Source organism: Oncorhynchus keta, chromosome 35, assembly GCF_023373465.1.
Source record: "Oncorhynchus keta strain PuntledgeMale-10-30-2019 chromosome 35, Oket_V2, whole genome shotgun sequence".
In the NCBI taxonomy this organism is placed as follows: domain Eukaryota; kingdom Metazoa; phylum Chordata; class Actinopteri; order Salmoniformes; family Salmonidae; genus Oncorhynchus; species Oncorhynchus keta.
The window spans coordinates 29604403-29631951 of record NC_068455.1 but is presented as its reverse complement, the minus strand read 5'-3'; the positions used below and the strand labels follow the sequence as shown (position 1 = coordinate 29631951).

Genomic DNA, 27549 nt, shown 5'->3' with positions numbered 1-27549 from the left:
CCAGTCCCCATCCAAACTTGTGAAGACTGGACTCCGGTGGCCAATAAAAGAATCACAGAAACAAAGCTCATAAAGCCTTGGAGGGAAAACACTTCTGGGCACTGGCATCTCTACGTCATTGCAGCCATTATGCTTTCATGTCCCTGCCAGGTAGTGGAGAGATAACTGTTCTGGAGAAAAACAACCAGAGACAATGGAACATGAGGTGGAGATTGGTTTAGTAAGTAAGAGAGGGAGATGAAACACTGCTGGCACCCAGGGGCATCGCCACAACTCAGCAAGTGTCTGCACAACAATGCCAACAGTGGTGCAAATTCTCCACACTCTAGAAATCAATTACACACAAAGTGCCGAGGACTTGGACAAAGGCGAATCAGAAAGACATTGAAATACTGCAGCTTGTGTCCTTGAATTTGGAGCCGAATAGTAATCACTTTTTGGGCAGCATCTACAAACTAGGGGATCCTGTTAAGATGAGCTCCCCTTTTTTCCAACGTCAGCCCTGGAACCTCTGGCACCACCTCAGCCAGCAGGAGAAAATAAATTGTTAGGGGCTTGACCTCACATTTAAAGTTATGTCCTCATATTTTAATTAAAATGTTTTGGTTGCTTATAGTTATACTAAAGAGTATGACTACTAACTCTGTAAGCTACTCTATTGTAAAGTGCATGCTTTAACTATCCCTGACCTATGTTTATGTAAAATACCTTCTCCTGATGTAGGCCTAATACCCTGATAACTACATTTGTCCTGCCACAAATCAACAACAATATACCCCCTTTCCCTTCAATAAACTGTATTTGCAGAATCAAAGGTAGTTGAGGATATTAGGCCTACATTATGAGAAGGTATTTTACATGAACATAAGACAGGGATAGTTAAAGAAAATATGAGAAAAATGCCAGGAATTCAGCTAAAAATGACTTCAATTTAGGAAGTCTGTTCACAAAAAAAAAAGAAGAGAGATATATGATCTTGTCTCAATGTAATCAAGGTATGAAATTATTGTTATTTTTAAATACAATCTCTTTTTGGGCTGAGGCTAAATCCGGTCAATTTTCAGTGTACACATTATTATAATTAATTTTCAGCCCCCCAAACCATTTGACCATTTATACCCTAACCATAACGCCAACCTAAACCTAACCTTAATTACAAACAAAAACATAATTTTTGTTTTCATTAATATTTACGATATAGCCCTAGTTAATTTAGACTGTGGCTGTGCTATCTAATGGAAATCTTGTAAAAGAGAGAGTTATCGAGATCCAAACCCACATCGACCCTTTTAGGTCCTACAGCTATGCACTTGTGGAGATCTGAGCTGATTCAATTTGTAGGCTATAAGAAATATGGTTAAACTACCATGTAGGCTATTAAAGTGCACAGCATAGCGCTATTACCATATTGATTGCACCTGTCAAACACTCTCAGATTTCCAAAAGGGTTTTGGGTCCATTTGGGATCGGGCCAGAGACGAGCATACTACACATGAATTTAGAAGCGATAGTGACACGCCCCCTGGTGTACGATGTCTGTCATGCTCACCAAGTTCCAATAACCTTGCGCACAGTGTGGTGGAATGTGAAATGTGAATGTCCTTTCATAGCTGTTGATTGATGCCATTGATACTATCGTTCACATGGTGAGCGCGGAACACCCGAATTCTGTCCCTCTGACTGCCCGTTTTGACTTACGATGATCAGTACCGAAGGTGCTGAAAGTGGAGGGGACCAGCCCTGCTTTCGGCTGGAACCGTTGAACTCGCACCTACCCGGCAAAGCGGGTGACAGCCACCTTCTCTTCGGGGACATGGACACCACCTCCAAAGTGACGGCCAACGGCGTGCAAGACATTGAGGATAGAATTCTGCGGATCACTGGTTATTACGGCTATTACCCGGGCTACTCCAGTCACAGAAGTAAGTCATGAAAACGACATGTATACATATTTTTTTAAACAGTCGGAAAAGAAAGTAGCCTACAGTAGCCAGCCTAAAAGTCAACTAAACGAACACGTAAAACTAAATAGCTTTTTTCAGACAATGGCACAGATCATAGTAGACTATGTATGACCCGCATATTATAGAGGGAAAAAAGAGCTTCGCTTCCCCATATTACATTCATGTTAACCATTTATGGGGGGTTGCAGGAATAGGCCAAAACATTATCTTCACTCACAAAATGAAATACAGTGATTTATGTTAATTAATTATACTGGTTTCTACTGTTCTGTCAATCACTGAGTTGTGTTTAATGTCAGAAGTGGGCATTTGTTTTTCATTCTAAGTTGACAGTCGCTGACAGCGTTAGCTATGTCGACTAAGCGGAAGTAATGCTTCTCCTCACATCCCTATTGACTTTTGGTCTGAGCCACAAACAATCAACAGCAGACAGACAGACAGACAGACAGTCAGCCGCAATGCAATATCGTAATGTGATGCATATTTATTACACATTGTATAGTGACTTGATGTCTATGCAAACCATTGTGCCTGTTACCATGACTGTAGTGTTTACTTAATCATTTAACAATCTAGATGAGGAGGAGTCAAAATATGTTGAGGTGTGTATTAAATGTTGGGTGCCTATTGAATTGTTTGTTGCTGGTCATGTTAATAGTTGGCAATCTATTAAAATAGTACATCTTTTTTCCTAGATTTAATTATATGGGTTGTTCATGGGATCTCTGTCTAGGAGCTCTGTAAAGTGGCAAAATCACCATATACATCCCCTTGACCAATGACAGCAGGAAGAAAGAAAACCCTTTGGCACTCCACAATGCAATTACTGCCAGCAATAGATATTACGTATAGCATATAGAGAATCTATATGAGATTAAGGCCAGTATGCTTCACGTAAAATGCTACAGTGGTCAGAAATCCTATATACTGTAATTGGTCCATTCGTTGTGGTATATGTGGGTGTAAATGTAAGGAAGATCTGATACTCTTGTTGAAGATGTCAGAGGAAAAATATCAATGATTCAGTGTCCATTAGCCTGTTGCGTTTCAAACTCTGAAAAATACCCTACTGAATTTAATTTGACGTGTCACACAAGCTCCTTTGCATTTCCTAGACGTTATATGAAAGTTCATCTACATTAATTAGTTGTGTAGTTACTCAGACCTAAAGAGCAATACAAGTCAGTGACACACAGTATCACTCAGGGTGGATAAAAAGTCTTTATCACGCTTTAGTGCATCATACAAGAGGATTTGAGATCTTATTCAGTTACGAGGTAATCAGCTTTCCAGGTAGACGGGGAAATAACTTTCAGCATAGCTAGGGAATGTCTGAATTGATAAGATATTTTCTTTCACACTGTTAAAGCCACTCTGGAAGATGAGCATACCATGATTTCTGTGGTATATCTGCTCAAGGATTGACATTCCATGAGTGCACCATAACCTATTGTGTGGGATAACTCACTGACTCTCTGGATTCCTCTGCTGTAGCAGTAGCTGCATCTGGGGAGGAACATGTATATCTCTCTCTTATTACATGGCTTTATTATCTTTGCTTCTTGGCATCACTTATGATAGTCTAACTAGGAAAGTAATAAACCATGTTTAAATGGACATTCCCACCTGTCCCATCTAATAAGATGAAAGAGAGCCTTCTCTAAACCAACCGTGGCATAACGAACTCTGGTAATATGATAATGAATGGATAGGATACCATCTGTGATGAAATTACAGGTGTAAGGAGCAGGTGTTTTCAGTGTGGAGGGGAATAGCACCCGCAGTCACGTTCTTATTACACTTCTTATGACAAACCAGATGTGGGTCTCACAGAGGAGCTTTATCTGACATCTAGTCTCTATGATGTTGATGTCTGAGGGCTGCCTACCACTTGTTCGTAAGTATTTATTTCAATTTTGAATTCAGAATTTAGATGTTTCTTGAAATGTTGCATATCATTTACAAAGAGGTTGCTGTTGGGATGAAGCAAAAATAGCACAGATATAGAACATTCATTTAATCTTGCCAACGCCATTGGGTAATTATATTTTTGGCCTTTTTCTGTTGACATTTTGCTTTTGTTGCCATCGGCAGTGAATTAATATTATGCCTCCAAGGAGGATCATGGACTACATTTTCAGAAAGGTTGTGGGCTAAAGTTCACATGGTGGCTGTGATGACAGTGATATGACCAAAAATGTAACTGTTTTGCTGACATTAAGTGATAAGATAACTGGCTGAAGTTGGAGTGTTGCTTTGAAATGGTAAAAATTATATAGCTTGCTCTTACCCCAGCATCAGTTCTCAGGTCGATTCTGGGGACTCCTCATTGGCCCTGCTCAGCCAAATTGCCCAACAGTGTCCCTTGAACAAGCATTTTTTATATTTCTTTATAATTCGTGGTGTATAGTATCATGCCTGTGAAGTGCTGAGATGGCTTGTTCAGTGATCCAGAAGAGCTGGCTGGCTGGCACTGGCATCCCACTGGGCAGACTGGCAGAGGAGAGGGGAAGTGAAATGAAAGGCCTTGGCAACGTCTCTCAGCACCGGGCTAGGCTGGCAGCTCACATTAACATTGACATTGGAATAAGAACTCTGTTTGGAAACTCCAGAGACTGGAGTGTTCTCAGAACAAATATGACAAGGTACACTATGATACTTATAGCACTAAAAGTATCCCCAGACACACAGACAACACATTCACATTTCTATTGAATCATTTAAGATGTTCCCATCCCTAAACAATGCTCCATATCAGTGCTTGTTGACATCAAAATACAGTTGAAGTCGGAAGTTTACATACACATAGGTTGGCGTCATTAAAAATCATTTTTCAACCACTCTACAAATTTCTTGTTAACAAACTATAGTTTTGTCAAGTCGGTTAGGACATCTACTTTGTGCATGACACAAGTCATTTTCCAAACAAGACAGATTATTTCACTTATAATTCACTGTATCACAATTCCGGTGGGTCAGAAGTTTACATACACTAAGTTGACTGTGCCTTTAAACAGCTTGGAAAATTCCAGAAAATGATGTCATGGCTTTAGAAGCTTCTGATAGGCTAATTGACATCATTTGAGTCAATTGGAGGTGTACCTGTGGATGTATTTCAAGGCCTACCTTCAAACTCAGTGCCTCTTTGCTTGACATAATGGGAAAATCAAAATAAATCAGCCAAGACCTCAGAAAAAATTGTAGACCTCCACAAGTCTGGTTCATCTTTGGGAGCAATTTCCAAACGCCTGAAGGTACCATGTTCATCTGTACAAACAATAGTATGCAAGTATAAACACCATGATACCACGCAGCCGTCATACCGCTCAGGAAGAAGATGTGTTCTGTCTCGTAGAGATGAACATACTTTGGTGGGAGAAATGAAAATCAATCCCAGAACAACTACAAAGGACATTGTGAAGATGCTGGAGGAAACATGTACAAAAGTATTTGTAACCACCATAAAAACGAGTCACATCTCGACATTACCTGAAAGGCCACTCAGCAAAGAAGAAGCCACTGCTCCAAAACCACCATAAAAAAGCCAGACTACGGTTTGCAACTGCACATGCGGACAAAGATCGTACTTTTTGGAGAAATGTCCTCTGGTCTGATGAAACAAAATTAGAACTGTTTGGCCATAATGACCATCGTTATGTTTGGAGTAAAAATGAGGAGGCTTGCAAGCCAAAGAACACCATCCCAAATGTGAAGCACAGGGGTGGCAGCATCATGTTGTGGTGGTGCTTTGCTGCAGGAGGGACTGGTGCACTTCACAAAATAGATGGCATCATGAGGAGGGGAAATTATGTGGATTTATTGAAGCAACATCTCAAGACATTAGTCAGGAAGTTAAAGCTTAGTTTCAAATGGGTCTTCCAAATGAACATTGACCCAAGCATACTTCCAAAGTTGTGGCAAGATGGCTTAAGGACAACAAAGTCAAGGTGTTGGAGTGGCCATCACAAAGCCCTGACCTCAATCCCATAGAAATTTTGTGGGCAGAACTGAAAAAGCGTGTGCGAGCAAGGAGGCCTACAAACCTGACTCAGTTACACCAGCTCTGTCAGGGGGGATGAGCCAAAATTCACCCAGCATATTGTGGGAAGCTTGTGGAAGGCTACTCGAAACATTTGACCCAAGTTAAACAATTTAAAGGCAATGATACCAAATACTAATTGAGTGTATGTAAACTCCTGACCCACTGGGAATGTGATGAAAGAAACAGAAGCTGAAATGAATAATTCTCTCTACTATTATTTGGACATTTCACATTCTTAAAATAAAGTGGTGATCCCGAACTGACCTAAGACAGGGAATGTTTACTTAGAGTAAATGTCAGGAATTGTGAAAAACTGAGTTTAAATGTATTTGGCTAAGGTGTATGTAAACTTCCGACGTCAAATGTATGATAGAACAACCTGCTATGTTGAACATATTTGTATTGGCTGGTAGTCAACCTACAAGCAGCAGATGAATTGAATTACATTTTCACTCAGACATTCTTCATGTAGGCCGATGTCTGCACTCACTTTCCCCTTGTCCCTCTCTCAGCCTGCTATTTTTTAACTAGTGTCTGATGGGTTGTGAGCTTTCTCTTGAACCACTAGCCCTCAGCTCTCTTGAGAATGGATAAAAAACAATGATTTATACAGTACCAGTCAAAGGTTTGACACACCTACTCATTCAAGGGGTTTTCTTTATTTTCTACATTGTAGAATAATATTGAAGACATCAAAGCTATGAAATAACACAGAAAAAGTTTTAAACAAATCAAAATAAAGTTTTAAACAAATCACTACCCTCTGTAGCGCCTTGCAATCGGAGGCCGGGCAGTTGCCATATCAGGCGATGTTGCAACTAGTCAGGATGCTCTCAATGGTGAAGCTGTAGAACCTTTTGAGGATCTGAGGACCAATACCAAATCTTTTCAGTCTCCTGAGGGGATATAGGCGTTGTGGTGCCCTCTTCATAATTGTCTTGGTATGTTTGGACCATGATAGTTTGATGGTGATGTGGACACCAAGGAACTTGAAGCTCTCAACCTGCTCCACTAAGAACTTGAAGCTCTCAACCTGCTCCACTACAGCCCCGTTGATGAGAATGAGGGCATGCTTGGCCCTCATTTTCCTGTAGTCCACAATGATCTCCTTTGTCTTGATCACGTTGAGGGAGAGGTTGCTGTCCTGGCACCACACTCCCAGGTCTCCGACCTCCTCCCTATAGGCTGGAAACTATGCAGTATTTTGTTTTTTATGTACTATTTCTTACATTGTTACCCCAGGAAATGTTAAGTCTTATTACATACATCAGGGAAGAACTATTGGATATAAGAGCAACGTGAACTTACCAACATTACGACCAGGAATACGACTTTCTCGAAGCGGATCCTCTGTTTGGACCACCACCCAGGACGGATCCCAGTAGGCAACCCAAAACAATGGCACCGCAGAAGGGGCAGACAGAGCGGTCTTCTGGTCAGGCTCGCTCACCACTCCTGAGTATACCACTCGCCAATGTCCAGTCTCTTGACAACAAGGTAGACAAAATTCCAGCAAGGGTTGTCTTCTAGAGAGACATCAGAGATTGTAACATTCTCTCTTTCACGGAAACATGGCTCACTCGGGACACGTTATCAGAGTCGGTACAGCCACCCGGTTTATTCACGCATCTCGCATCTACCAAGAGAATTCTCTTCGATTATTATCACAGCCGTGTATACCCCCCCCAAAGCAGACACCTTGATAGCCCTGAATTAACTTCATTGGACTCTATGTAAACTGGAAACCTCATATCCTGAGGCTGCATTTATTGTAGCATGGAATTTTAACAAGGCTAATCTGAAAACAAGGCACCCTAAATTTTATCAGCGTATATGGAATGCGCGACCCGGGCTGGCAAAATTCTGGATCATTGCTACTCTAAATTCCGTGACGCATACAAAGCCCTCCCTCGCCCTCCTTTCGGCAAATTTGACCACGACGCCATTTTGTTTCTCTCAGCCTATAGACAGAAACTAAAACAGGAAACACCCATGCTCAGGTCTGTTCAACACAGATCCGACCGACCTGATTCCATGCTTCAAGATAGCTTTGATCACGTGGACTGGGATATGTTCCGGATAGCCTCAGACAACAACATTGATGTATACGCTGATTCGGTGAGCGAGTTTATTAGCAAGTGCATCGGTGATGTTGTACCCACGGTGACTATTAAAAAACCTTCCCCAACCAGAAACCGTGGATTGATGGCAGCATTCTCGTAAAACTGAAAGTGCGAACCACTGCTTATAATCATGGAAAGGCGACCGGAAACATGACCGAATACAAACAGTGTATCTATTCTGTCCGCAAGGCATTCAAACAAACTAAGCGTCAGTATAGAGACAAAGTAGAGTCGCAATTCAACGGCTCAGACACGAGACATATGTGTCAGTCAATCACGGATTTCAAAAAGAAACCAACCCTGTCACAGACACTGATGTCTTGCTCCCAGACAAACTAACTTTGAGGACAATACAGTGCCACTGACACGGCCGCTACCAAAACCTGCGGGCTCTCCTTCACCGCAGCCAACGTGAGTAAAACATTTAAACGTGTTAACCCTCGCAAGGCTGCCAGCCCAGACTGCATCCCTAACCGCATCCTCAGAGCTAAACGACAATCGCCCCATAGCACTCACTTCCATCATCATGAAAGTGCTTTGAGTGACAAGTCAAGGATCATATCACCTCCACCCTACCTGACACCCTAGACCCACTCCAATTTGCTTACCGCTGTAATAGGTCCACAGACGACGCAATCACACTACATACTGCCCTAACTCATCTGAGCAAGAGGAGTGTTGATTACAGCTCAGCATTTAACACCATAGTACCCGCCAAACTCGCCATTAAGCTCAAGACACTGGGTCTCGAACCCACCCTGTGCAACTGGGTCCTGGACTTTCTGACGGGCCGCCCCCAGGTGGTGAGTGTAGGAAACAACATCTCCACCCCGCTGATCCTCAACACTGGGGCCCCACAAGGGTGCGTTCTCAGCCCTCTCCTGTACTCCCTGTTCACCCATGAGTGCGTGGCCATGCACGCCTCCAACTCAATCATCAAGTTTGCAGACGACACTACAGTGGTAGGCTTGCTTACTAACAATGACGAGACAGCCTACAGGGAAGAGGTGAGGGCACTCGGAGTGTGGTGTCAGGAAAATAACCTCACACTCAACGTCAACAAAACAAAGGAGCTGATCGTGAACTTCAGGAAACAGCAGAGGGACCAACCCCCTATCCATATTGACGGGACAGTAGTGGAGAAGGTGGAAAGTTTTAAGTTCCTCAGCGTACACATCACGGACAAACTGAAATGGTCCACCCACACAGACAGCGTGATGAAGAAGGCGCAACAGTGCCTCTTCAACCTCAGGAGGCTGACGAAATTTGGCTTGTCACCAAAAACACTTTTAGAGATGCACAATCGAGAGCATCCTGTGGGCTGTATCCTCGCCTGGTATGGCAACTTCTCCGCCCTCAACTGTGAGGCACTCCAGAGGGTAGTGAGGTCTGCACAACGCATCACCGGGGGCAAACTACCTGCCCTCCAGGACACCCACACCACCCGATGTCACAGGAAGGCCAAAAAGATCATCAAGGACAACAACCACCCGAGCCACTGCCTGTTCACCCCGCTATCACCCAGAAGGCGAGGTCAGTACAGGTGCATCAAAACGGGGACAGAGAGACTGAAAAACAGCTTCTATCTAAAGGCCATCAGACTGTTAAACAGCCATCATTGAGTGGTTGCTGCCAATATACTGACTCAATCTCTAGCCACTTTAATAATTAAGAATTGGATGTAATAAATGTATCACTAGTCACTTTAAACAATGCCACTTTATACAATGTTTACATACATTTACTTGTTAGATATTACTGCACGGTCGGAACTAGAAGCACAAGCATTTCGCTACACTCGCATTAACATCTGCTAACCATGTGTATGTGTCCAATACAATTTGATTTGATTTGTACGCCTATGTAGATATTCCATAAAAAATCTGCCATTTCCAGCTACAATAGTCATTTACATCATTAACAATGTCTACCCTGTATTTCTGATCAATCTGATTTTATTTTAATGGGCAAAATATGTGCTTTTCTTTCAAAAATTACATTTCTAAGTGATCCCAAACTTTTGAACGGTAGTGTGAAAAAAAACAACAGTATGAATCAGATTTCCTCTTGTCATGTCAGTCATTGCATTTCTTCGAGAGCATAACTTGTCAGAAATGTCCAGATCAACTAGCCCATGTCAGCTAACGTTTTTAGCTAGGTTTCTTGGCCCATTGATTTTGTTGTAATGTTTCAGCCACTCAAATATCACAGGAATACACATTTGACATGGCAAAATGTATAGAATTGCAATAACATTTTCTTTATAACTGCAAAATGTTCTCTGCACCCCATGACAACATGTTTAGAATTGTAGGAAATAAACTTTAAACTTGCAAAATGTTCTCTCCCCCACAAGAGGTGTGAATAGTTTGTGTCATGAACAGTACTTGTGCGCGCGGGAGCCTTAGTGAAAAGGTTTGGGAACCGCTGCACTAGATGACTGATGGGGGGGGGGGGTTGTTTTGGAGCGCCTCCATCTTGGCACTACCCCACCATTGTAAAATAAAGTTATGCATTTATTAATGCCATGTTTATTCTATTACATACTTTTAAATGATATTATGTGAGCTAAACTTAACGCTGCCTTAGGAAGTCTCTGCTAGTCGAAACATGTTGCAATTGTGCATCCTGATGTAATATGCTAACTGCTTATATATGTATTATTTTGTCATTAGTTCACTAAAGTTAATTGCAACATACTGGCTGCCTACTTGTCTTCTTTCTTGGATTACCCACCATTTAGGGGCCTACCTTCCCACTGCCCTCATTTCACCTGTGAGCTAAACATAAAAATACAAAATTATTATTAAAGTAACATATTTTGAAAGTCCTAATGTTACTGTCCCCACTACATCAACACCAATACATCAGAAATACTGTAGAATTCCACTCATTCCTATTGAGGAGTGCCAATCTGACCGAACGGTGGCTTCAAAGCCTCTCACTGGCCAATACATAGCATCAGAAATACAGGATGTACATGCATCATTGGTAAAAGCCCTACAAAGTAATTGGTGTAATATTTCTTTTAAAAAATTTGATAAGGAATCCTGTGTGTTTGCCAATGTAGCAAACATACAAACATGGGAGGCAAATTAGGAATCTAGGTGCTTAGGATAGGTGATTAAGGCTAACTCAGCATACACTTCTTAAAAGTGTGCTTGACCACATATTCTCAGTGTTTGTGAGACTTTAGCAACAGTATAGCACAGTATAAAACGGGTGGAGGAAATGCATATACCTGCAATACCACACAGATCTCTACTCCATTAATGGATTGACTGTTAGAGGTGGGGGTTTCCATGCATTGTCCCCTCTCTCCTCTGGTCATTATTTTCCTTAGCTTACGCCAAATAGCAGCATAGTACCTTTTCAGTATATCCAGTCATCCAGCAGTCTCATAGTGCCCTCTTGTGGTCTATTATCTAAACCTCAGCGTCAAGTCTCCTTCAGTCCTCCAATGAAATTACAGCTAGTAAAAGGGGAGCTCATTAAATCTCACCCACTCTGACATCCATTATCTCCCTAGAAGAACCACTGAATACACATAACATGGGCATATCTATGGCATATGGTGCTCCTTATTTGCATTAGTTAACAAATACTTAAGATGACCAAAGTCCTATTGGTACACAGTTACAGTTACATCATACAGAAAATAATGGGTAATGCTTCTAACTACTGCTCCTAGTCTGCTACTCTCCCTTATGCCCACTAGATGTCCCCCTCTTAAAACTTGTGATTTCTTCATCAACAGATGATGGGCATTGGTTTGAATCATCAATCTTAGCTTCACAACCTCACACTATTTTGTATAGTCCTGTAATTATTGAATATGTTTAAGAACAATGTAGATGAAAATTCTATGCTTTGTTATAATCATATGGGTAGTCAGAATACTATTATACCACTGCCTACTCTAATACGTTATTTCAGGAACTCTCTCTCCTCTCTGTCCTCTCGTCCTTTTCCTACTCATCTCTGAGACGTACTGATTAACAGAGAGATGCATAAAGACAAAGGGCTGTATGGTGGCAGAGGGACATGGGCTAATCTGAATGACAAAGGCCCTGAATGGGGCTACTGCGTCAGTGTACTGGGCCAGAGCACACCAGAACAACACCGTTGCTATGGAGGAGTGCTGAGTTTTTTGGGGGGACCTGTGCCCTGGTCCAAGATGCAACAGCAGCACTGTGTTGGCCACGGATAAACCCTGGTCGGGGGTCTCTGGGGTTGTGATGAGAGGGGGAAGTGTTTGGTAGGTCTGAGGTGGAGATGTGTATCATTGGGATCATTGAGAGGGCTTGTCCCAGTCCTTATGGTCATCCCATCCCAGCACTAGGACTGAGAGTCACACCAGATGTTCCATCTCACCAGCTGCTGTTGTTGCTCTACTCTACCAACCGAACATGTGGCTGAAAGCAAACATCCCTCAGATGAATGAACATGTTTCAATAAGACATTTAATAACAATGCTGGTTAGTTTAACTGTTTTGAACTCCAAACACAGATAGGACCCATGGAAATGCATTTGTTCAGGCATTAATCATGCAAACATTTTATTTATTTATTGTGGCACAGCATCAGTGGAATTTAAACCTATGTTCTTCTGTTCTCTATCTATGGAATTAATCCACTGTGCCACCAGGATGGAGCTAGCCTGCCATGTTTTTTTTTATTAATTCAAAGCTGTTAATTTAACTCTATTCAAACAGACCCCATTTCAAAGGAAACAAACACTCATTAAGATCAGGTGTGGCCAATTAGTGGTCGCTGCAACACACCTGAACACACTTAACAAGACAGAGGATAGAGAGAGTTTTGTTGATGCTGAAAGGAATGTATGTTTTTTAAATAACATTTTTAAAACGTTCTCTGAACGTTACTAAAGTTTTCTTGTGGTTTTGATGGAAAGTTTTCTTAATGTTTTCTGACAAATTTGAGAACATGACTTTAAATAGAACCACGAGGAAACCTGCAGGAAGCATTATGCTGAAGTACTGAAATTCCCACAGAAGAACGCTGTTTCTTAACGTTCTCTGAACTATTTGAGAACATTCCCAATGTCAAACCAGTTGGAGAACATTCATAGAATAGAACATGACCAAATTTTAAATTAAACATAACCATGTTTGAACTTCGAGGAAACGTTCTGTTAAAGTAATGAAATACCAAGAAAATAATTTATTTTTGTCAAGTTACTTAAAAGTGCACTATGCACCTTTCAATTTTGTGGGGAATAGTTTGCCTTATTTCAGTTTATGTGACAAAAGAAGCATGTATAGTGTAGAGGATCATTGGAACATGTGAAATATATTTTCCATAACCAAAAATATGGTATTTTCTGCTGTTTGAAGCTGGTGTACAAAACCGAAAGTAAAAGCAACAGGAACTGAACTTAAGAACGGGAAGCATAGAAATAGTGCACATAGAACAGCTTCCTAGACTTGCTTTCAATGAGATTTGACAGAGCTCTTTAATCACATTTTTTTTTAATTTGGTCAGGTCGCCCCAAAAAGTTACATATTGCAGCTTTAAATGTGCAGAGAATGTTCTAAAGCCTAGCAACTATCCTGCACCATTCCCAGAAAGTCGTGGGAAGATTGTATGCAAAATAACCATAGGCCAACCACACTCACCAAACTCTAAGAAACATATGGTTCTCTGAATGCTATGTGCTAGCTGGGAAGCCAGCTCCAGACTGCACTTTTAAGGAACAGTGAAGCACTATGATCTGCCATGCTCTCTGTAGCCTTGCCAGGATTATGACTGATAAGAATAGGAGAGGAGAGACAGGAGAGCGGGAAGGGAGGTCAGAGTGACACTGATATAGTGACAGAGAGAGGCAGGAGTACACATTTCCTGGTAACTGTAATCAATGGGAAGGTGCTGCAGCACTGGTTCACTGCACTGTTGTTCACATCTCTGGTGAAATACTGCTCACTTGAGCAATACATAACTCTCATCCCCAGCCGGCGTTGATTTTACTGGCTTGGGAGTATGCAGGGTGGGGGATTTATATTACAGGGTGCTGAACCTCTGCTCTGTGACTCAACACCTCAATGCTGTAGTATGCTATTGATGTATAGGCCAAAGTGACAGCGAGGCCCATTAGAACGTTTGATTGTGAAAACCGCTGAGAGAGGCAGGATGACTGGGAGAGATTGCACTGTTAGATGGAAACTCCTGGCCACACTCACATGGGCCATGAGTATGCCCTGTGCTCACACCTCTGCTGGGGCATACTGGGATACCTACAGGTGGTGTGTCTCCTCTCCTGTGAAGGATGAGCTTAATAAAACAGTAAAGCAGTGGGCACTCTCCTCAATCACTCTCCTCAATCACTCTCCTCAATCACTCTCCTCAATCACTCTCCTCAATCACTCTCCTCAATCACTCCCCTCAATCACTCTCCTCAATCACTCTCCTCAATCACTCTCCTCAATCACTCTCCTCAATCACTCCCCTCAATCACTCAATCACTCTCCTCAATCACTCTCCTCAATCACTCCCCTCAATCACTCTCCTCAATCACTCTCCTCAATCACTCCCCTCAATCACTCCCCTCAATCACTCTCCTCAATCACTCTCCTCTCAATCACTCTCAATCACTCAATCACTCAATCACTCAATCACTCAATCTCCTCAATCACTCTCCTCAATCACTCCCCTCAATCACTCTCCTCAATCACTCTCCTCAATCACTCTCCTCAATCACTCTCCTCAATCACTCCCCTCAATCACTCTCCTCAATAAAAAACAATAGCATGAACAGGGAGTAAAACATTTAATTTCTGATACCCTGTTTTCCCCTATGATAATACTTTGCAGCTACAGTTTTTGTATCTGGTCCCTGCTCTCTCCAGCCCTCCTTTCTGTGGGCATGACAGAGCACCATGAAGTGGGCTGAATGTGGGGGTGTTGGAGAGAGGATGTGCAGCCAGACTCTCCTCATCTAGACTCTGGGAGATTGTACTGCAGCAGATCTCCCTGTCGTGAGGTGTATTGAGGCAGCCTGGTCACATAGACTAGACGTAACATGGTAGGTAAATCCGGGACACTCAAATGAGTATGATGTTATGCTTGGTATTATCACATAAGACAGAATGTTATTTAAGGCAAAAACAAAAGTAGGAATTTGTGACATATCATACGTTTTGCAGATTCGTAACATATTGTATGAATTACAATAGAGCCCCACAGTGTGTGACAGTTTCTGTGTTATTTGATTGTTGTTTCCTTAGCTTACCGTTGGAGGGCACCCTTACACTGTTTTCTAGTTTCCAGGTTACCCTGATTATTACTTATGGGATTCACCTGTGTTTAATTACCTTCTCTGGTCACCTGGTTGCCTTGTTATTTAGATTCCTCAGTTGGCCTGTATCTTTGCTTGGGTCTCATGTTTTATTAGTGTGCTCTTGTGCGGTTGCCTTGTTTCTGTTAAGACGCCAAGGAAAAGTTCTGGATTTACCCTTACCTCTCCTTGCTGTGTTTCTCTGTGCCTGGGTTCGAGTTCGTAATAGCATTATTATTAAGGTAGACCTAAGACTGCTATGGACCCAGCAGAGATTTTTCAATCGTCCTAGGAACATTCCGAACTCCACCATTTACGGTCGGCTCTCACCCACCATGGAACTGTGATTGGTCGCCATGAGGCGCGGCAGCAGACATTGTCGGATGATTTAAGAACTCTTGTGTACGCTCTGCAGACAGGACAGACGGGAGCAACGGCTGCTGCACCTGTGGCTGTTCCTGATACTCAACTCTCTACCAGCTCAGGGTCTTCCTTCCTTCGGGAAGCCTCATCTTCTGGCACCGGAGCGATATGAGGGGCATCCTGGGAGGTGTCGTGGATTCCTGCTCCAATGCTCGCTGGCCTTCGAGCTGCAGGCATCAACGTTTCCCACTGAGCTTTCCAGAGTGGCATACGTAATCTCCTTGCTCTCATTACGGGCTTTGGCCTGGGCTACGGCAATATGGGAGCAGCAATCAGACATTTGTTTTAATTGGCAAAGCTTCCCCCAGGAGATGTTTTTTTTGATCACCCCATCAGTGGCAGGAACACTGCTCAAAGACTCAATGCGTTTGGCAGGGCAGCCGGAACGTAGCTGATTACACCACTGACTTTCGGACGCTCGCCGCTGAGCGTGGTTGGAATACAAAGGCACTTCACTCAGCCTTTCTGAACGGACTCAGCAAGGTTCTCAAGGATAAACTGACTTCCTGGGACAACCCTGACACTCTGGATGAGCTTATCATTTTGGCCATCTGGATTGACAACCAGCTTCGGGAATGGCGTCGTGAGAGGACGGAGGGGTTCTGAGCTGTTTCCAGTATTTCCGCTCTGGAGAGAAGGTGCAGGATTAACAAGCAACGTTGTCTTTACTGTGGATAGTCTGGACATTTCCGTGCCTCCTGTCCCGAGCTGACGGGAAAGGGGATGACTCGTCAGTAGATGGGAGAATACTGGGGAGTCAGATACAGTCTCCAGCTGCCGACACGGTACACACCTTGCTTCCAGCCAACCTGCGGTGGGACAATGGGCAGTTGGACATTCCTGCTTGCAATGACTCTGGGGCTACCGGCTGTTTTCTGGATCGCACATTAGCTCGCCAACAGGGACTGACTCTCACTAAACTGGACATTCCATTGTCGGTCACTGCGCTGGATGGTCAACCCCTAGGGTCTGGGAAGGTGACGCAACTCACCATGCCTATTCAGCTGCGAGTTCTGGATTATCATGTGGAGTTTATCCAGTTGCATTTGGTGGACACTCCTGAGCTTCCCTTGGTTCTTGAACATCTGTGGCTTTCTATTCATAATCCTCAAATTGACTGGCCCTCGGGAAGAGTTCTGGGATGGAATCCTTCATGCGAGTCCACCTGCCAGCAACTCTCGCCACATCTTTCCGGCCCTGCTCGTCTGGAGGCTTCCAATTCTCCTGTATCTCCGGCTGGGGATGACAAGCATGATCTTTCCCGCATTCCTCTGGATTACTGGGATCTGGGTCAGGTCTTTAGCAAACGAAGGGCCAGCGAACTGCCTCCTCACAGGTCCTACGATTGTGCCATCAACCTCCTGCCCGGCACCACTCCTCCGAGAGGAGGGCTCTATTCTCTCTCAGGTTAAGAGACTGCAGCCAGGCGCTGGTGGCTGGTTTTGTTCGGCCGTCCACTTCAGCTGCAGTAGCGGGTTTTTCTTTGTTTGAAAGAGGGATGGGGGATCCCTGTATCGATTACCAGGGTTTAAATAACATTACCATCAAGAACCATTACTCTCTTCGTCTTATGTCGTCAGCCTTTGAGAGACTCCAGGGAGCTACAGTTCTCAAAATTGCATTAACAGAACATGTACAATCTGGTGCGCATCAGACAGGGAGACGAGTGGAAGACAGCGTTCAACACCCCAAATGGACATTATCAGTACCGTGTCATGCCGTTTGGACTTACAAATGCTCCGGCCATTTTCCAGGCCCTGGTAATTGATGTGCTGCGCGACTTCCTTCACCAGTTCAGGTTGTGTACCTGGATGACGTCCTCATCTTCTCCAGGTCCATGGTTGAACACATCCAACATGTTAACCAGGTTATTCAAAGCCCCCTATCTCACCACTTGTTTGTGAAGGCTGAGAAGTGTGAGTTTCACATTTCTCAGATCTCCTTCCTGGGGTACATCGTGTCTCAGGGCTGTGTATGTATGGACTCCCAAAAGATAGAAGCGGTGGTCAACTGGCCGTGGCCCAGCACTGTCAAGCAATTCCAGCGTTTTTGAGGTTTTGCTAATTTCTTCTGGAGATTTGTGAGACTTTAGTTCGGTGGCTGCGCCATTGACAGCGCTCACCAAGGGCTCGGCATGTAAGCTGGACCCCTGCTGCTGAGAAGGCGTTCCAGGACCCTTACCTCTGCTTGCTGTGTTTCTCTGCGCCTGGGTTCGAGTTCATACTAGCATTATTGTTACATAGTGGAGGTGTCATAATACCCATAAAACCTAGTGGTCAAACAGGGAAATGATTCCAATAGTTTTTCCTCCATACATTTTTTTCCTATTGGGGATTTTAGAAACACTTAAAATAAGGGATGTGTTTTGTGTAGGCTTACCCTGGCATGACGTTTTGATAACCATGTAAATCTCTCTAAGACAGGGTGAAGTTTATCAATATATTCAGTTTTATTCTTTGAAAAATATGCAAAAATGCTAATTAGCATCAAAGTAGACATATTCCAAGGCTATAAATCTATAACTTCCTGCACGTCCTCTCTAGCTGACACCTTTGCTAACAGGTATGGTGTCAATTTAAAACTTGCACAATCTAACCAATGTATTCATTGCTACATTTAGCTAACATTAGATAGTTAATCCAAAGATTCTTACCAACTCGAGGCAGTCTTGTCCAGATCATCTTTGCATTTTGTAGTTCTTTATGATAGACACATTAGCAGCCAATTAGCATTTCATTTTTTTTGGGGGTAAATACAGGCAAATATATTGGTAAAAGTCACCTTGGCCTCGAGCGATAAATATGGTTATCAAAATGTCCTGCCAGTGTAAGCCTACATGGAGCACAGCCCTTATTTTAAGTGTTTCTAAAACAAAATCCTATGGGGAAAATGAATGGTGGAAAAACAATTAGAACCATTTCCCTGTTTAACCGTTAAGTTTTATGGGTATTATGAATCCCACTGTGGTACTCTATTCGTAACATATCATATGAAACGGATGATGGGTGTCCACAAATTAATACATAACATACGAAACATAACATATCATACTAATTGGAGTTTTACTATCTTACGTCTACCCCAGGTTGAGTGAGTCCACGTTGAGTGAGGAATTAGGGGTGGTGGGGGGACATAGATAAGTCCTTTCCCATTCTCAGTTAAATTCATTTGTGTTACAGTGGCACACGCAACAGGACAGGACCTCTATAAATAATCTAAGACTGAAGGAGTAGTGAAGTAGGAGAGAAGTGCCAGCAGAGGAGCGAGAGGGAGAGAGAGAAAGAGAGGGGGGATGCTTGGTTACCTTCCAAACAAAGCATCTGATTTGCACAGCAAACGAAGAGGAGGGGAAAGCAACGGAGGAGGAATGAAAGGAAAGAGATGAAGGGAGTGATTGCACGGTGCCACACACTTGAGTCTACCTTGAAGACAGTGTAGCGTTGGATCACGGCATGACAGCTCAACAGTAGTCTCCACTCCACAGCACTTCTACTGAGCTCCACCACTGTCCAGAGAGAAAGACAACATCTAAGTAAGAAACAGTGAGGGAGTCAGCTCAACTGATTGTGAAGGAGGGAGAGACAGAACTAAAGAAGAAGATAGAAGATGCACATCAATAGACATTTAGAAAGAAGAAGCGGATAGAGAGCTAAAGCACGCTGCCTGTGGATGAGCCAGGAGCCCGGGGATGCAGAGGGATTGCAGGAGGAACGTAGCAGCAGCAGCCTAGCCAGGCGGACAGACAACATACACACATCCCAAAGAGGAACTGTTGGCTCTGCCCCCTAGTGGAGGATGAAGAAGCATTCAGCCAGAGTGGCTCCTCTCAGCTCCTACAGCTCCCAGGTCCTCACCTGCTCCATCTCCGAAGGTAAAAAAAACTCCTGATTGGGGGTAGGGGACAGGGAAAAAGGGATGGAGTCTCACCCTAGGTGCCATGTCTCAGACATGTGTGTGTACATTTGTGTTTGTGTATGTGTGTGTGTCTAAGATGGGCAGCATTGGAAACTCATCAAACCCTTCTATAAGAGCAGAGATATGCGTGGTGATTACCATATATTTGTGCATTATTAATGCCTATAGCTAAACAACTCAGGCAGTTTTGCTGTTTTTACATATTAATACTTGTGTAATGGGGCTTGGTGTTAAGTGGTCGTTACATGGCTCATTAAATCAACCCCAAAGGGCAGAGTATGAGAGAGAAAGAGAAAGAAGGAGAGAGGGAGGGAGGGAGAGTTAAGGTAGCTAAAACAAATTAGGATGTGTCCAGTCCTAGTATAATTGTGTGCTCTGGGCTTTCTTTGATTAAGTAAAGAGCACATGATGTGCCCTCCACAGAATAGTGCATGCTGGGCTTCTTGTTAAGTCCTATTAAATGTCACAATGGCATGAAAATTATATAAACAGTATAAATTATGTAAACAATATAAAGTTATCAAGTAGACTATTATCTTGTGATTATTCAAAATCATACACAATCAGATTAATGATTATATTACCAATCAACTGTTAGGATTATTTCAATATTTTCACTTGAATGACAATGTATTACAGACTTCCACGCCTTTGCTCTTCCCCATTCTTTGGGAGGGGATACAGAACTTATCGACAGGGACTGTGATATCACAGTGTGTGTTTAGTTGTCATTTGTCACAATGTCACAATTGATATTGACAATCCAAACAGGCTTGCGGCTTGGCTGTTCTCACATCTTTTCATTCTTGCTTACCTGTCTTGTATGTGATTAGTTTTAGGCAAAACCCATTTAGATCTGGACATGGGTACCACATACTTTAAATGGTACAGGCCTCTCCACAGCCATACACTGTTTCTAAGGATTTGAGTTCCATACCATTGCCTTTGTGTCTATTTTGCAGAGATTAACAAAATATACACTTGTCTTTTCGTCTCTCCTGGGATGGAATAAATGCACTGCCTGACTCCTGTATACCACTGCATGCCATCTAGGAACATCAGTGTTTACATTTCTCACCTTTGATTATGAGTCAACTCAAAACATAACTTTGGGCTTAATACAGGATGTATAGGTATCTAGGTAAACACTTACTAAACAGCATTGCTTAGAGATATTCCTGTCCTTTGCAATATCTTAGCCAAATGATGCTGTCAAGTGTCCAGACTACAGCTTGTGAGATACTGTAGGTTTCCTTTATAGTTTTGCTAAGCTATTCTTTGCTGTGCCATACCATATTGTTTGTTATGGTATTAGTGAGGTGGAATGTGGAATTATAGTTTTGTTTTAATATCCGCATCCTGGCAAAGGATCACAGTGTGGTGCTTTTGCCTGGGGAAACAGGATGCTAGCAAGTCTACGTGTTGCTCTCCGCACCTAGCACCCATTACAGTACTGTACAGTGAATTATGTCCTCTCAGTATGGGCAAGATCTTTGAGTGGTTAATGAACCTCAGAGAGAGGAGGACAAAGAAATGTAGCTCAGCATACAACATCTACATCCAGACACGCTCATAGAAATTATGTTACTTCTGGTTTTAAATCATGCAGTTCTGGATCGTCTCCCAAACTCCCCTTAAGGTCTGGCTGTCTGCCCCCATCTGGGACAAAGTGAGATAAAAACTTTAAGAGAAAACATGTAATCAATCTTTAGTTTTAAGGCATAAAACTCTATAAAAGATGTACGTCCATGTGCCAAGTCTTACATTTCCTGGATATATATTGGAGGGGACATTTTCATCCAAAAGTAAAACTCTGCAATATTAAACTCTGCACTGTACGCCAAGATCCCAAGCCAAATTGACAGAGTTCCAATTGCCAGTGAAAGTTAGCTACTGTATCTAATTGGGTGGCAGGTAGATTAGCAGTTAGAGCATTGAGCCAGTAATCAAAAGGTTTCTAGTTTGAATCCCGAGCTGACTAGGTAAAAAATCTGTCAATCTGCCCTTAGTCCTAATTGCTCCCGGGTTGCCGTCAATCATGGCTGATCCAATACTGTGACCCCACTCTCAGTGGGAGTGGGATATGCAAAAAACACATTTCCATTTCACCACACACTTGTTAAGGTTACACATTGGTACGTGTGTGAAACAGGACAAATATAAGCACCCCCTATTTTACATTTTGAATTGTCACAGTAACCTCAGTTGCCACAGTAACCATGGAGAAAAGTGGGGCAGATATACAGTTTCCCTATCAAAATGATCTTTTAAAAAAAGAAGTCAAACATCACTGACTGGAACTGATTCTAATGCACTGTCTGTCTTCATCATCAGCATTGTCTGTTTGTCTAGCATTGTCTTTTCGTGTCTCTGGAAAGGCACTCTTTGGATAGATGCAATGCTCAACTAATATTATGTAGCAACTGTAGGTGTATGATTGCTGTTGAATAATGGTGTTACTGTTTGGTTTTGTCATCATGAAGTTTATGTAGGAAACTAGCAGCATTATTGTAACTTAGGGTCAGACAGCATAAAGTGTCTTGGGTTTCAAGGACATTATCGTTCTGGATGTGCTGCCCGACGTCTTTCTTCCTACTTCTAAGGCTTTAAAGTCTAACAGAAACCAGCACACACACTCTTAAGCATCTATGACATGTTAAGCCAGCAATTAATGTTACCTTTGAAAGAGTTTAATCTCATGCATATTCCATTTCATTACACTCTGCTTTCTGTTTTCAGAGAACCTAAAGGGAAGAGTCACGGTATGAATCGTAGTGGTACTTTTATAGTCTTGATTGGATTTTTTTTGGGGGGGGACAGAAGACTGCTCTGAACCAACAGTTTTCTCTCTGGGAGCAGAGGGTCGATACCTAGTGGTGCACATAGGGGTTTTATTGGATTACTTAGAGGCACTGATTGTACTCATCTTGTTTCGAGCATTGCTAATGGCCCTCCTCAAAGGTCCAAGTAGAGAGGAGCGAGAGAGCCTGCTGCTTCCTGCTATACTGTAATGTAATGTCTATAGCCATGGTGGAAATGGCTGGGCTGAACACATAGTGCTGAACCAGCAGTCTGAGAGAGACCAGCAAATACCCAGCACATGTATATTTTATTCCTGCCCTGGTGTAGGTTGATCGCGCTGTGGAGGCCTAGATAACGGATCCTGGATCTCCGGAAACGGACTCACATCATCTCAGTGACACACACATAAAACACACATGCGTGCACACACCATTCACACCCACAGTCCATTAAGGCAATGCACCAACCAACATTATTCTGCTTTGACTGCAAAATGACTGCTGCAAGGAATAACATTCAATATAAGTCCTTACATTTCTGTTCTCGATTCCTGTTCCTCTGTAGTAGTGGGTTTGATGTGCTCACAGTTAGCTTTACGGTTCTCCTTGCTCGCAGTCTCCCTGCGCACAGTGTACCAGTCCAAAAACCACCCAGTCTGCTCTGAAGCCACTGAATGCAGAAGTGCACACTCAGAGCTTTGGTAATCTAATCTCTTTACAGTCGCAAGCAACAAAAAAAAGGCAGATCTGCTAAACTTTCAACAATGTTTTCTTGCGGTTGTAAAGATGTCAGCAGTCTACCATAGTGGCCCATATTATGTCCACTAGAGAGTCCAAGTGGAACATCTTGCTCAGTGCTCTAAAAGAAATTTTGAAAAGTCTTATTCTACAATAGCCAGACCTCTGAACAATCAATCCTGTCGTTTCTTTAGAGCACAATATAAGGAATGGTAAGAAACAGGAGGCTGCCACAATTGACAAGGTTGTCATGTCTTTCCAGAGATGGATGCCACGGGATTGGGCGGACACATACATAATGTGGATCCTTTTTGGGGGTCAGATTTCTGTGCATGTCTGAATACATGTCTATGTTAGAACCGTATCCCCCCGTGTTGTATAATGACTCAATGGTGCTATTCCTGACATGGGCAACCAGCAACCAGAATGCTAAGAACACATATTTTGATCAAAGCTATGCCTTAGTGCCTTTACAGCAGGTCATTCAAACTGGAGGACTGACTCACCAAGGACGAATTATCAATACTTGTTTACATATCTCAGTGAGGCAGCCAGGATAGCGTCATAGAATGGAGCTTGGAACCCATTGGTCTTTATGGAACAATCCACTCTAATTGTCTTTGTGAAAGCTGTTCCATATCAGCTTTATTTTCAAGTGCTATGTGTTTTATTGTGGAAATGGAACATTCAAATTGACCTGTTGCTATCAACCACACACTGGAAAAACAAATACTGAAAACACATGCTTATGGCTCTTTGTCCAGAGTGTCGCTGTCCACTGTGCTGAATGGGGTGCCACTGTCCATGGTGCTGAAGGTAATGCCACTGTCCATGGGGCTGAAGCATCTTTTGTTCAGCCACACCTACACCAATGCCCTTTGTGATGCAACAAGCCTACAGTACATATCCCTCCATACTTTAACTACGGATGTGTTTACCCCCACAGGAGAGGAGGGTTCTGAGTCTCATGCGGACACACCAGGCAGTGAGGCCAGTGAAGAGGGGAAATCGTACCAGACGTGTGCTAACACAGTGCTGAAGGTGCTGGGGGGGCTCCTATTGGTCCTATGTGTCTCCTCCTCTTGGGTGGGCACCACTCAGCTGGTCCAGCTCACCTTCAAGTCCTTCTCCTGCCCCTTCTTCATCTCCTGGTTCAGCACCAACTGGACCATCCTCCTCTTCCCTCTCTACTACGGAGGCCACGTGGTCACCACCAGGGACAAGCAGACGCCTATACAGAAATTCAGGTGATTGATCATGACAGTGGGGAAGGGCTTTTACAAGGTTGCACAGGCTAGGTACTGTAGCTCCTTGAGAAACCATAGACTCCATAGGCTGTAATTCCAGGGTATTGAATCAGTTGTAACACCCAGAAGTGTTTATGGGAGCTGCAGTAGTAGCTGCAGCAGATTTGTAAAATGCTTTCTGTTCAGTATTCGGGGGGTTTGATCTCCTCCAGTGCTGTGAGACGTTGTTTGTATGACACACCCCTCCTCTAATTACCATGGGCACAGGCATGTGAAAGGGATATTAACTGCAACCATGAGAAATGGCCAGTATAATAATTTCAATGAAGCATGGCCTCTCAGCCGGAAGAACGGTTTTGACTTCCATCCAAAGTTTTGGAATTCCCATTTCCTCGTGGGTATAGGACTAATCCCGTTGATAAGTTCTCTTACCAACAACAAATTTGAGAAGTAAATAACCTCTTCCTTTTCTCTATCCACTATTCCCTCTCTATAATTCCATTCGTCAGAGAGTGCAGCAGGCTTTTTGGGGAGGATGGGATGACCCTCAAGCTGTTCCTGAAGAGGACAGCTCCCTTCTCCATCCTGTGGACCCTGACTAACTACCTGTACCTGCTGGCCCTGAGGAAGCTGACCGCCACTGACGTCTCAGCCCTCTACTGCTGCCACAAGGCCTTCGTCTTCCTGCTGTCATGGATCGTCCTAAAGGACCGCTTCATGGGTGTACGGGTCAGTACTCTACCACTACTATTACTTCATTGGGCTTGGTCACACAGCTATCCAATGAATCATACAGGGGAGGGAAGGTAGGCACAAGTATTAATGTTGATTGGTTTACTTCCCTCATTCCTACCTGCAGATTGTGGCAGCCATAATGGCCATCACAGGCATCGTCATGATGGCTTACGCAGATGGTTTCCATGGAGACTCCATCATAGGCGTGGCCTTGGCTGTAGGCTCCGCGTCCACATCGGCTCTCTACAAGGTTAGTTTACTAAGCAGGTGCCTGTTTATACTGAAATAATTAGAATTCTTAATTAGTTTTACATAGAGTTCCATCAGTATAACATATCTGGACATTGTTTCCTCTGCTGCAGGTGCTGTTTAAGATGTTCCTGGGCAGTGCCAGCCTGGGTGAGGTGGCTCACTTCCTCTCTACCATGGGTGTCTTCAATCTCATCTTCATCTCCTTCATCCCCCTCATCCTCTACTTCACCAAAGTGGAACATTGGGGCTCTCTGTCCTCGCTGCCCTGGGGATACCTGTGTGGCCTGGCTGGGCTCTGGCTGGGTGAGTGGAAACACACACACACACTATTTGATCTTACTAGAAACAATATTTGTGTTAACATTGTCATTTCTCTTCCAGTGTTCAATATCCTGGTTAATGTTGGCGTGGTGCTTACCTACCCCATCCTCATCTCTATAGGGACATTGCTCAGTGTGCCCGGCAATGCAGGTAAGTGTCTGTGTGTGTGTGTGCGTGCGTGCGTGTGTGTATCTCTGAAAAATGTGTAAAGTCCTCTTTATTCTAATGCATGCAGAGGTATTGTATTCAGACGTCAGCACTTGAGACCCCGGCAACAAACATATTACACAGCAGGTCTCACTCTCTCACCTCGGAAACCCAATCATCATTGTGCCTTCAGACGCAGCAACTATCCGTCACAAAGGGAGGATCAGGTTGCTAAGGCGACACTAAATGCCCACAGTTATTTTCCTTAACCACAGTGGCCTGTATGAAGGTCAGTGGGTTACTACAGCTTGGCGTGGTGCAGTGGTGTAGACCTTTAGAGCAGAGAGGACATAGTGGCCCACTTGTGCTGATTGTAAGCTGCACTGTTAAGCTACATACTGTATATCCCCCATGCAGTTCAGTTCACCCCCCCCCTTTGTCCTGCAGTTTCTGTTACTTTACGTAATCATTCAGAACATCTCTCTCTGTCTTTCTCCCTCTCTCTTCTATTACCTTACTTCTGCTTAATTAATCAAAACATCTCTCTCGCGCGCCGTACTCCCTCCCTCTCTCCCTCTCTCCCTCCCTCCGTCCCTCCCTCCCTCTCCCCTCTCTCCCGTCCCTCCCTCCCTCCCTCCCTCTCCCTCCCTCCCTCCCTCTCTCCCTCCGTCCCTCCCTCTCTCCCTCCGTCCCTCTCTCCCTCCCATCCGTAGTGGTAGATGTGTTGAAACATGAGGTGATCTTCAGTGTGGTGCGTCTGGCTGCCACCTGCATCATCTGCCTTGGCTTCCTGTTGCTGCTGCTTCCTGAGGAGTGGGACTCCGTCACGCTGCGCTTCCTCGCTGCATTCAAGAAGTCTGAGGAGCATGGAGAAGAGCTGACTGATTCCAGCATCCACACACGCAGCCGCAGCCAAGCCAATGGCGCCGTCTCAATCCCTATGGCATGACCCCCGACCCTGTTAGCTCCCATGATCCTCCAAAGGCCCATCCCAACATCAACCCCTATCCTCGCACAGTTCTACATTTCCCATCCGGGAAGCATGGCGGGATGACTCCTGTGCTGACTACAGACCAGGAAGTCCAAAATAAGGAGAACAGGAAGTGTTTCTATGGCTGAGAGAAACTGTTGTGGAGTTGAATCTCCTCTGTCACTTTCCCCAGGAACGAATGGGGAGTTAAAAAGAGAACCTTACTGCTGATTTTGCTGAGCGTAAAGTTGGAAAGTCTTGAACTCCTTGCCACACCCAGTCTTGCCCCTAGACCACATAAGCCCAACCTTTAACCTGCACCAACGGACTGTATTCTGTGAATATAAATATTGACAGGGCCAGTTTGGCTCAATCTTATGTGCATTTATTGAATTTACTCAGAGGTGTATCAATAGAGTATTTACATTTGACTTCTTATATAGTATTATATACAGGAATGGGTTGGGAAACATATGCTGAACATACAGGCTCTTTTTCTTTTTTAATAAAAGTCAAATAAAGACCAATAGCTTCTTGATCAGATCGTCTCATAAACACAACCTTTAAAAACATGCTA

At 43.6% G+C, this 27549-nt stretch overlaps 1 protein-coding gene across 2 annotated transcripts; it reads left to right on the top strand.

Annotated features, from left to right (window-relative positions):
- Window positions 1–1565: 1565 nt before the first annotated feature.
- Window positions 1566–27499, top strand: LOC118368279 (solute carrier family 35 member F4-like). 2 transcript variants are annotated; one of them, XM_035752262.2, is made up of 7 exons: window positions 1566–1922; window positions 24247–24547; window positions 25057–25276; window positions 25407–25532; window positions 25645–25837; window positions 25916–26005; window positions 26716–27499. In XM_035752262.2, exons 1-7 carry the CDS (start codon window positions 1700–1702, stop codon window positions 26949–26951), a joined length of 1389 nt encoding a protein of 462 aa, XP_035608155.1. In that variant the 5' UTR covers window positions 1566–1699; the 3' UTR covers window positions 26952–27499. The 2 variants fall into 2 exon arrangements, with proteins under 2 accessions (XP_035608155.1, XP_035608156.1); XM_035752263.2 differs by lacking the exon at window positions 1566–1922 and adding an exon at window positions 18700–19717.
- Window positions 27500–27549: the final 50 nt, after the last annotated feature.